This window comes from Entamoeba invadens (assembly GCF_000330505.1).
Source record: "Entamoeba invadens IP1 unplaced genomic scaffold scaff_1105074725391, whole genome shotgun sequence".
NCBI classification, from domain to species: Eukaryota; Evosea; order Mastigamoebida; family Endamoebidae; genus Entamoeba; species Entamoeba invadens.
In genome coordinates, this window is record NW_004191761.1 from 14,789 (window position 1) to 27,020 (window position 12,232).

Consider the following 12,232-nt stretch of genomic DNA (forward strand, 5'->3'; position numbering starts at 1 on the left):
AATAAAACAGTTTGGTTTAAGTTTGGTCTTTGGTTCTTTCTCTATCTCTATTATTATTCATTTCAAAAATAATATTAAATTATACAAAAAATAAATTATGAACTTAACTTGTTAATATAATCAAAGTTAGTATAACAACATTTTTAAACGATGAAACACGTTTTATTATGGTTATTTTTAGTTACTAAACAAGATTTTCTTGAATCGTAAATTTCTTTCATGATAGTGTTCCACGATTTCATATTTTTTGTTGCAAAGTCTTTTTGATTTTTAATAACTTTTGCAATATGAAAGAAACATTCATTGACACAAAAATTTTGTTTGGCAGACGTTTCTATGAGTGACATGTTCCATTTCTTTGCAAATTTAATAACTTCTCGCTGGGAGACAAGTTGTGTATTTAAATCTCTTTTGTTTCCACAGAGAGCACATGGGATCTTCACATTCAAATCCATTTGTTTGTATTTGTTTATAACTTCAATGTATGATTCTAAGCTGCAAAATGTAAAATAATTGTCCAAAGAATAGACCAGAACAAAGCCATCGGATTTTTTTAAATATCTTATGTTGTAAGAATCATTTTGAATTATTTCACTTGAGTACGTGTCTAATATATCTAAAGCAATTGTCTCATTATCTATTAAAATTGTTTTATTATATGGATCTTGCCAAGTCAAGTCTGTTTCTTCTTCAAATTTGTCGAAGATGAACCGCAACTGTAGGGATGACTTCCCAACAAACCAATTACCAAACAACATCAGACGAATAGTTGGTACATTGTCCATATTATTAAATGTTGTTATGAGTTTATTTTGTTTACTAAAAAAACACATTAAAAAGAAATGGTGAAGTTTGTTATTAATTGTTTTTTGAAACATTTTATTTATTTTGTCAGATAGTGTCAGATTGGTTTATTAATAAATAAATATATTATAATACAATTAACGGAAAAAGTGGGATACTGAGAAAAAGGGGGATGCTTATCTTAATATTAATTAATTCAATATTATTAATAATAAATAATTAATATAAATTTATTTTGGTTTTTCCATTTTATTAATTTTTTGATTAATAATTTATATTAAAATTAATAGTAATTTTATTATTTTCAATTGAAATTAACCAATAGTTACAAGCATCCTTCTTTCTCTAGCATCCCCATATTTCCTAATTCTGTACAATGAAAGTGTTATATTATGGGTGAATTGTATAAAGATTAAGCTTTACAGTAAGTAAATGTACAGATATAATGCTTAAATTTTATCTGTTTTGATCAATCTAAAGTGGTTAAAACGTAGATGGAATTTAACAACTTCCCATATATTTGGCACTAAACCCCGCAATAATATTATCAATTGCAAATTTGTTTTTATTTTAAAATCGCAAAGACCTCGTAATTAAAAATAAAAAAAGAAAAATTATTAAAACAAATCAAGTTACAAAAAATAAAAAAAGCAGAAAATGCTCCTCTCAAAATATTGAACTTCAAATGAAAATGATAATAAAAAATGCATCGACTTCTACGCACCAATCACAAGAACACGCTTTGAAGAGATGATCATCGACTTTTTTAAGTCCAAAATACATCACGTTTAGAAGGTGTTAGTTGACATTAAGTTAAATAATGGAAGCATTTTGGATGTCGTCTTTATTAATAGGTCAATGATAATACCAAATGTAGTCCAAGTGTTGCGAAACTACTTCAATGGAAAAGAACCAAACAAGAGCATCAACCCAGACGAAAATGTTGTTTATGGTTCTGTTAAACAGGCCTTGTTTTGACAGGAAATGGTGAAAAAGTAACAGAAGACGCGTTGTTTCTTAATGTAGAAACTGACGCTTGTGATTGAGACAGCTCGTTGTGTGATGACCGAACTAATACCACAAAACACAACAATTCCAGCAAAGAAGTCACTATTGTTTTTGACCAATGCAGACAACCAGCCTGGTGTTTTGTGTTTAAAAGTGAGCATCAATAACCTCACATTACAATCGGTGAGTTGAGTGGAAGTTTGAGTTAAGTGGTATTTTATTGGCACCACATAGAGTCCAAATATAAATTCTCATTTAACATCAATTCAAGCGGTATCTCGTTTTACTGGCATTAGGAAAGAAGAATAAGTTCACTATACTTACAACAAAAAAAGATTTTCAATTTCCAACAGATCAACAAAATGGTTGGAAAAGCAAAGAAATAAAACATGAAACCAAAAAAATCAAACAAGGAACAGACTTCAAAACCTTTGTTATTATGTTTTAACGCGGCAAATAAATAAATTACTTCAAAGTTATCAATATGAGACAATGTTGTAATCAAGGCCGATGTCAAAAACACACTTCAGTTGTAGGTTGACAAGAACCATTCCGTATTAAAAGACTGTGTGTTGTTACAATAACACAATAAATTTTTCTTATTCTAAAGAAGTTCCATTAATTAAGATCAAACCACTCATTTTTTGAAACCACTGTTTTTGTTAATTAATTGGTCTTAAAAATATAGAAACCATTTTGAATAACATTGAAAATATTATAAGTGTTGTAAAAGTATTACGAAGTTTTTGTAAAAATAAAAATAACTCTTAAAATTGATTTTTTGTACAAATCATACAACAAATAAAATAAACATTCTAATCTCAAACTTTTATTTTTGAAAATGTTCGAATTCAATAAATATAAAATTCAATAATTAACCATTCATTAAATATAACTTATCAACTTTTGTAAAAATTGTTTGCTACAATGTTTTTATTTTATTGAATTTATTTTTATTTATTTCCAATGGCTGGATGAACACTGGATGTGCTATATGTCTTGATGGATATTACTATAAAGACAAAAACTGTATCAAATGCGACTTTTCGTGTTCAACACTAAAATACAATTTTATGTGATGTCTATGCAAATGACTATTATTTGTATGCACCTTTAAATCTTTTGTGTCAAAGTTATGACACTTTAATTGAATGTACCAACAAGACAAAGTATGGATGTATAGATTGTGAAAAAGGTTATTTTCTTGATCAACCAATTCCTCTTTGTGTGAAACGTATGAATAATTGTTCATACTGTGTATCACTGAAAAGTTGTAAATTATGTTCGACGAGTTTTGTATTGAAAATGAAATTTGTGTGAGTTATACTGAAATTCCATATTGTGTAGAAGCTTTTAATAATTTGTGCACAAAATGTGAAGAAAAATACAAACCATATGATGATGGTCTATTATTTAAATTTAAGCCCAATTTAGCTTTGATCATTTAACTTACTATCGTCTTTTTCTTTCTTCTTGTAATATTTATAGCAATAAAAATAATGATTACAACTTATTGTATTTGCACCTCAAAGAGAAGAAAAAGATTGTCAACGTCTGCATCTTCCCAATGAAGAAGTAGAACATTCATTTCTTTGAAATCAACAAATGACTTGTTTCAAAAACAAAAGTTTTAGAACTTGAAAATAACGACACATGAAATGAGAGTATTCCCATGGATAAAAAAAATTAATTGTTATGTGTAGTACATAAATCCAAAAATCACATAAGAATCAATTTAGTGTTATTAAAGGTTGAAACTATAACTTAATTCGTACAGAGCCAAAATTTGTGAATTTAAAGAGTGGCGAAGCGTGTGAATTTGAAGTCTTTTTAACGCCACTGTGTTTCTGTAAAATAGAAGAGAAAATGTGTGCAAAGGTTTAGACATAAAAAAGTAAAGATGACTGAACAAATTAAATTTAAAGCAAAGATCGAAATGACGACTAAATTAGATAATCACGAGTTAAAAGAAATTAAGAAACTTGGAGAAGGGAGTTTTAATATAGTTTATTTAAGTGATTTTAAAGATGACAAAGTAGCTATTAAACAATTAAAAGAGGGTTGTGAGACACGATCTAAAATGAAAGAGTTTGAGAAGGAAATTGCAATGTTAGATAAATTTAAGTGTGAGTACATCGTCCACTTTTATGGCGCTGTCTTCATCTTAAGTCGAATTTGTATGGTCACCAAATTTGCTTTAGGTCTTTCAATGACTTTATGAATAAAAGAAAGGAACAAGCACAATGAAGTGCAATTCAAGCAAAATTCATGTTGTACAAGGCGAAGGGGATATCATATTTACATATAATGGGATTGTACACAGAGATATAAAACCAGACAATTTACTTGTGTTTTCACTTGAAATTAATGAAAAGGTCAATTCAAAAATGACGGATTTTGAAGTGCGAGAAACATTAATATGATGATGACGAACATGACATTTACTTAAGGAGTTTGGACACCAAAGTATGTGTTTCCTGAAGTCTTGAAAAAATATATATAAAATGCCGAGTGATATCTTTTTGTTTGCTATTATTATACACAAACGTTTACTTGGAAAGAACCATACCCAAAAAGTCAATTCAGATTTGAATGGAGCATCACAGACTTCTTGTTAAAAAAATCACTTTAAGAAAGTTATCGAAACGGACGATAAGATATATTCACTGCTCGATAAAATGTGGTGCTTTGAATTTAAAGATCGAATCAAAATTGACGAAGTCGTGGTAGAACTCGAAGATTATATGGGATTTTATGAAAATCGACAAAATACATTTTGTTGTTGTCTTTTTTTAATTATTGTTTGGGGCAAAAAAACACACAAAAGAATAAAAATTCAATTGTAATTTATAAAAATTGGAAAAAAATAAAACAACATTGTAAAATGTTAATTAATTGATTTATTTTGTATTTGTTGAAGGATATATTAAATAAAAATATATTTGTCATATTATAAACATTGTTTTTGCACAAAAATTAAAGTAATACGAGTCATAATTAATACAATTTAAATAAACAATAAATATTTAAAATTTAACTTTATATATTACAAAAACAATAATTTGAAAAAACATGCAAATTATTAATATCTATGTATTAATAAACATATTTATAATCCGTTGTTTTAAATTTATATCAAATTTATTAAAATAATTTTCTTATATCTTTGAAAACAAGAAAATGTTAATGTATTTTAGAATTTAATAAAAATAAAATATATTGAAACATTACAATTGTCAAAAATTTTAAAACGAAAGTATTATTATAAACGTGACAGGCAAATTACATTTAATCAAAATTATTATTAAATTGTAAATTATATCATGTATATCAATCATTATGTTTTAATAATTAACATCAAAAGTTTAACAACCAATTTTCAAATTCATTTTTATTGTTTATTGACAAAAAATTAAAAAATGTATATATTTGGACATTAAATTTTCACATAAACTTAAAATGTTATAATTGTTTGTTTTCGCTTGAATAATTATAGACTTGATAATGGCTGTTTTTTTTCATTTACGATTATTGGATCGTTTTTAAAAATAATATGATTAATGTTGATCAATTAAAATACTTTATAAAGAAATCTTTCAATTATATTCTGATACATTTGTTAAACAAAATTTTATATGCATGTTAAGTACATAATAACAATTGTTTAAAACATTACAATAACAAAAATATTATTTTGTTATTTAAACAAAAATATAAAAATAGTTATTTGATAAACCAAACAAATTAATATTTTTATATTATTTATTATGTAGTTCGGTTATGATCATCATCAATCAATTTAAATTTATTAGACTCAATAAGTGATTATTTGTCGTTTTAAAATTATTTTGATTTTAAACTTGGCTGAATAACATGTTATATATATGAGCAATTTATATATTGGAATTTATTTTATCGAACAATAATTAATAATATATCTATTCAAAAACAACAAATTATTTACTTTTTGAAAGTGTTTTGATGTGATCATTTTATTTTTTAACTTTTAATATTGTTTTGATAATAGGTTTCATTAAAAATATGGTCGAAACAATTATTTTAAAATGATGTGATTTTACTTTTTTATTTGAACAATCGGTCTATATATTTTGAATTGTGTTTTGAGTGTAGCAAAATAATTGAAATACAATTAGTTGTTATAAATTGTCTTTTTGAAACGAACATTTTATTAACAGTAATTTATTATTTGTGTTTTTATTAATATTTTTAAAAATGTTTCGAATTGCTTCTCTCCATTTTAACGATATTTTTTAAAAACAATTTTAGGATTTATATTTAAATATGTTGATCATTAAAAACGGTTCTTATAAAAACAACTTTTTCTATGTTTTTTTTCAGACTGAACTTTGAAACCAAATTCAAAAAAGTTCATTTAATTAATTATATTTTGTTATTCAAAAATAATTAAATTATAATAAAGTATCCCATAAGTACATCGTACTGTTTTTGACATTATTTTAATGGTTTTGAAGAGGTATAAAAAGAAATTTTGAAATGTACTCATTCATTCAAATGCAAATTCTTATATTAACTGCCTGTTTACTCTTCTGCACAAATGCAGCTGAAGAAACTAAATGTTACCAGATTGATGCTACCAAATCATGTATCAAAGATAAAGAAGGTGATAATAAATGCAAAGGAAAACTTACTATCAAAGCTGAGGATAATAAACCTTTATGCGAAGAGGCTTTTATGGGAAATGAAGCTATCACAAATTTTGAATATAAACCAGAACAGAAAGTTGTAATTGGCGCAAGAGCATTCAAAAATGCTACAAAATTGGCAACAGTCACAATCAAAAACAAAATCCAATCTCTTGGTGATGAAGCGTTCGGTGGGTGTGTCGCGCTGACAACAATTGAATTGAAAGACCTTACTACAATTCCAACAAAATGTTTTGAGGGATGTACTTTACTTACTAAAGTCACCGGAAGTGAGACCATCACAATATATGAAGAAAGCTCATTCAAAATGAGTGGTCTCACCGCAATAACATTTGCAGAAACTGTTACCAAATTCGGAGACTACGCTTTCATGGGAACCAAATTGACAACAATTACATTTCCAACAACAGCTGTCACAACTTTTGGGAAGCGTGTCTTTGAGGGAATAGTTACTTTGACATCAACAACTATTACAGGTACGACAACAATCCCAGACTTTACATTCAATGGATGCACTAAATTAGCAACAGTCACTGGGTTTGATGCAGTTACTTCATTTGGCGATTCATCTTTTTCAAAAACCGCTATGCCAACAATAACTTTTAATAAGGCGGTTACTAAATTAGGAGATTTGGCTTTCAATGCAGTCACAGCAGTTACAACTATTATAATTCCAACAGTGACTACATTTGGAATACATGTCTTTGACGGAATCACCACATTAAAACACGCCGATTTGTCTGAGAATATAATAATTCCTAAAGGTACTTTTTCGGGATGCTCGGAGTTAAATAACGTTTCAAGCACACAAAAAGTGGCAACAGTTGGAAAAGAAGCGTTCAAAGATTGTGCTAAACTTGAGAATCTCAATTTGTATGCGCCACTAACGACATTATCAGATACATTAACAGGCGTTAAGAACTTGTTCTTCCATGGTAACGTAGAACCAACAACTCTCCCAACTGAAACTGAATTGAACAACAATTTGAATGTGTACGTCACCGAAAACTACACAGCTTCGAAATTTGGAAAGTTGACAGTTTTCAAGGCGGGATGTACTAATTTCCAATGTGTTGATGTTTCTCCTGCAGTAAAACCAGCTGGTAAAATGGCGGGAGAAATCGCACCCAAATGTAAAGCATGCCCAAGTAATTTCTTGAGTGTTGATGGAAATAACTATTACTGCGAGTATGATATGACTGTTTGTTTGGCTGCTCATGAAAAGTGCAAAGTCTGTGCGGAAAATAAATGCTATGAATGTAAGGAAAATAAATTCTTGAAGGAAGACCTCTTTGAGTGTTTTGATGCATGTGATAATGGGTATTATAGTGATGATTCAACCAAAACTTCACACAAATGCAAAAAGTGTTTAGCAGAATGTAAAACTTGTACTGAAGGAACTAAATGCACTGAATGTGCAACTGGTAATCTCCAACCAGAAGACAAAACTTGCAAAAAGGATTGTCCAGATGGATATTTTGCAAAGGACAAGGTTTGCACTGCTTGTGTTGCAGATTGTAAGACTTGTACCGATGAAACAAAATGCACTGTTTGCAAAGACGATGCTCTAACGGTTGAAGACACCAAAATGTGTGTGAAAGACAAATGTCCAGAAATGTATTACAAATCTGAAACTGACAAAATGTGCAAGAAATGCACTGACAAATGCAAAGTCTGCAGCAATGCGAATGACTGCCAAGAGTGTGTTTCACCAAACATGTTAGAAGAAGGAACTATGAAATGTGTTGATAAATGTAAAGATGGGTTTTATAAAGTCGACAACAAAAAATGTAATATGTGCATGGCAAACTGCTCGATCTGTGCAACAAAAGAAAAGTGTGACAAGTGCAAAGAAAACTATTTTATTTCAGATGACAAGTGTGTTGACATGTGCCCAGAAAAGTACTTTGAAAAAGAAGGAAAGTGTGAGAAGTGCAAAGACAAATACGACACTCCATGCAAAGAAGGTGACAAAGAATGTGAGGTTTGTGTGAACAAAAGTGGGTCATTTGGAACTTATGTTCTCGCTTTGGTATTTATCTCGATGGTTTTTTTCTAAACAATTTTTCGTTGGTTTTGTCTTTATTAATTATTTATGAATGGAACAATATCTGAGTGATTTGATTGATATTACTTTTGTCAATAAAATAAAGAAAATGTTGTCAATTTGAAATAATAATACCAATTGATATTATCTATAACAATCGGTATTATGTTATTATTAAAAATTATTATTTAAAGTTGTGTCCATGTGATAAAACTGTATCGGTGTGAAATTATTCACTGTTGTAACATGTGATTTTTCTTATTATTTAAGTTTTTATGTTAATAAATTCAGAAATGAACTTCAGTTGTTATTATTCTAAATAATCGGGAAATATGGCACAAGTTCTAATCATAATGATAAAATATAGACTTTATCACTTTCTGTTCGTTTTTAGTGATTTAGTGTCAACACTTTATATCCACGAAGGTTGATCCATTTTGGATATAATTTTATAAATATTATATAACAAATTCTATTATTTAGTTTATTATAATTATTTAATAATAATTTTAAAAAAGTGTTTTTACCTTTCATTCTCTTTCAATTATATTCTAATATCATATTATTTGTAATATGAAACTTTAATCACTTTATTATATATAATTCGTTTTTAAGTAAATTATTGCGTTTGATTTGTTATTAATTTATATTTACTTTATTTTTAAAGTTTACACATTTTAAATGTTTTGAATACAAATGTACATTTAATTTGTGTATTTTAATGTTAACCATTTTCTTGTTTTTGAATATTAACATATTAATAATTTTACATATATGCAGAAATTTAAAAATGACTTTAAATAAATAACAAAGGTGTCAAATATTTTTTTGTATAAAAATATTAATAACTTAATAATAAACTCAAAATAAGTGCATAATTTGATGTTGACTTTGCTCTCGTTTTTATTTTGCTTTCTTAATGTTTGATTTAAAACATAGTGAACTTATCATTGATTAACAACTTTTTTGTTTTACGGAGATATTTTGTTATTATTAATATTTTGGAAACATAACTTTTTTAAAAAATTGTTTATTAAACCAATTCAGCAAAACCTCTTATAAGTAGATTAAATGGTAAAATAGAATCTTTCAATAATGGATATGAAATTATTATATCCCATTAACAAGTGTTTGTTATTTTGATTGTTTTAAATGTCTCTTAATGAAAAAAACTATTAATGATAGGTTTTATTGTATTACTTTTTATATCACATTAAAAAGACAATAATTTCAACACAGCCAATTTGTTATTAAAAAGTTAAGAATAACGATAAATAAACCGTTTTGTTGTTTACAATATAAAGATGCATAAAGTCTGATGTTTGTTATTCACTTTGTATTTATGAACAACAAAACTAATTGTTAAACAAAAAATGGCCACACTATGCAGTTATCATGGCATGATAGTTTCAAAATACTTTAAGACAATCAGAGACTTTATTAGATTAGAGTTTGTATGTAAAAAGTATTATTGCAATATGGAGAAGTTTCATTACAATCCAATTCCATTAAATAGCAAAACTCTATTCAATTTTTCACATATTGAAACACTTCATTTATTCGATGTGGAAGATGAGACCTTTGGAAATGACATTGTAGGAATTGTCCAGAACATAAAAAGATGCATTTTACTAGTCGAGAAGTCTTTTTATGAGATTACAGTGTGGTTTAATGTTGATTACACGACAGTAGTATTAAACAAGAACAAGAACTTTCTATTCAAAAATGTGACATACACCAAAAACGACAGAGAGAAATTTGGCACAACCATTTCACACTATGTAAGATCAATTGGAGATCACTGTTTTGAAAATTGCAAATATATGAGCAGTGTAGAGATCCCATCATGTGTCACATCAATTGGTGAATATTGTTTTAGTGAATGTAAAAACATCAACACGGTGACGATACCTTGTAATGTAACTACATTGAATGACTACTGTTTTTATAGATGTAAGAAATTGAGTACTATTAATCTACCATTACACATCTTAAGCATTGGTAACTGTTGTTTTGAGAAATGTAAACATTTAAGTAGTGTAACAATACCTTTACATGTGACATCTTTTGGTGTTAGTAGTTTTTGTGAATGTTCTACTCTGAGCCATTTAGATATACCAGCAAGTGTTTTAAGCATTGGCAATTTCTGTTTCTTTGCGTGTTGTAGTCTGAGTGATGTTAATATACCATCGAGTGTCACATCAATTGGTCACAACTGTTTTAATTGTTGTATTAATCTTACTAGTGTAACAGTATCGGCTCAAATTAAATCTTTAGAACATGATTGTTTCTTTAAATGTAGTAATCTGAATACTATTATACTTCCAAAGTCTATCACTTCTATTGGGGAAAGGTGTTTTTGGAGATGTAAAAATTTAAGTACAATACAAATCCCATCAAGCGTTCAAATAATTGGGGATCATTGTTTCCATAAATGTTATAATTTGAAAGATATAACTTTACATCATAATGTGAAAACTGTTGGGAATTGTTGTTATTATAATTGTATAAATCTGAGCACTGTAGTAATACAATCCAATGTCAAATTTGGCAATGACTGTTTTTTCGGATGTACAAATTTAATTAATGTAAAGACGATAAAAAGAGGCACATCTTTGGGTCAAATTCCTTTTTCATCAAAAACTATTCACCATGATAAAATGAACAAAAAAGATCATAAGAAATGTTCATTTGTATGAAAATACTCAATAACTTTCAGAAATTATATTCATTTTTATTTTTTATTTTGTGATTTGATAATTTTTTAATAAAACGCGTTTTATTAAAAATGTCAATTTTTTAAAAAAATATTATATTAAAGACAACCAGAAAATAGTCTTACACCTGTGATATTTGTATTAAAATAACTAAAATTTATATAATAATAATTAGAATAATAAATTTACTAATAAGCAAAAAATTATTTTTTTGTAAAATATGAAACTAAAAAAAATATACTGAAAAATATATACTATACAATAAAACAGTGTGTATGAGTATTTTTTTGATGGTCTTTTTGATTATTTTTCGTTTTAAATTGGTGTTTGGCCAAAAAACAATTTGATGTTTTTTTTGGTTCAAATATATATAAATTTAAAAATATTAATTTGGGACAATGTCTATTTAATTTGACATGTTATTTTTAACTTGTCAGTTAAGTTTTATTTTTTTTACAGTTAAGTTAAATTTTTCAAATTTAACTTAACTGTAAAATGTGGTCCATAAAAACTAATGATGGTAAGAAACTCAAAAAAATAGCACATATTAATATTATAATGTTATGATTAAAAAGTAATATTTGTGTTTTTGATTAATATGGACACTGTTGACACTTTATTTTTATTGTTGTATGTATTGTGTTAAACACTCTACATACATTTTAGTAACAATTAAAAATGAATATTGTCTTTTAATAATTTATTTTTAACACATATTAATAATAATATTTATTACATAATTAATTCATATAATATACTAAAAACATAACAAATTAAATACTACACAAAATACATTGATTTTTTATTAAATAAATATCAAATTTAATAATTAACTAATATAATATGTTATGTTAAGCTACACAATGTGTATTAAATTTCCAAATTAAACATACACAAAAAGTGTAATAAATTATATTATAAATGTAAAAAATAAAAACACATGCTATTATACAGACTTATTCATTTACACA

General features: G+C 26.8%; 4 protein-coding genes across 4 annotated transcripts; 3 read left to right on the forward strand and 1 right to left on the reverse strand.

Annotated features, from left to right (window-relative positions):
- Positions 1-143: 143 nt before the first annotated feature.
- On the reverse strand, positions 144-785 carry EIN_358530 (hypothetical protein; the record flags this gene model as incomplete). The annotated part of the gene is made up of 1 exon (XM_004184231.1): positions 144-785. One exon carries the CDS (start codon positions 783-785, stop codon positions 144-146), a length of 642 nt encoding a protein of 213 aa, XP_004184279.1.
- A 2,685-nt stretch (positions 786-3,470) lies between these two features.
- EIN_358540 (protein serine/threonine kinase, putative) lies at positions 3,471-4,033 on the forward strand (the record flags this gene model as incomplete). The annotated part of the gene is made up of 3 exons (XM_004184232.1): positions 3,471-3,504; positions 3,638-3,690; positions 3,713-4,033. 3 exons carry the CDS (start codon positions 3,471-3,473, stop codon positions 4,031-4,033), a joined length of 408 nt encoding a protein of 135 aa, XP_004184280.1.
- Positions 4,034-6,345: 2,312 nt separating this feature from the next.
- Positions 6,346-8,556, forward strand: EIN_358550 (hypothetical protein; the record flags this gene model as incomplete). The annotated part of the gene is made up of 1 exon (XM_004184233.1): positions 6,346-8,556. One exon carries the CDS (start codon positions 6,346-6,348, stop codon positions 8,554-8,556), a length of 2,211 nt encoding a protein of 736 aa, XP_004184281.1.
- A 1,361-nt stretch (positions 8,557-9,917) lies between these two features.
- Positions 9,918-11,243, forward strand: EIN_358560 (hypothetical protein; the record flags this gene model as incomplete). The annotated part of the gene is made up of 1 exon (XM_004184234.1): positions 9,918-11,243. The coding sequence occupies one exon, from the start codon at positions 9,918-9,920 to the stop codon at positions 11,241-11,243; it is 1,326 nt and encodes a 441-aa protein (XP_004184282.1).
- Positions 11,244-12,232: the final 989 nt, after the last annotated feature.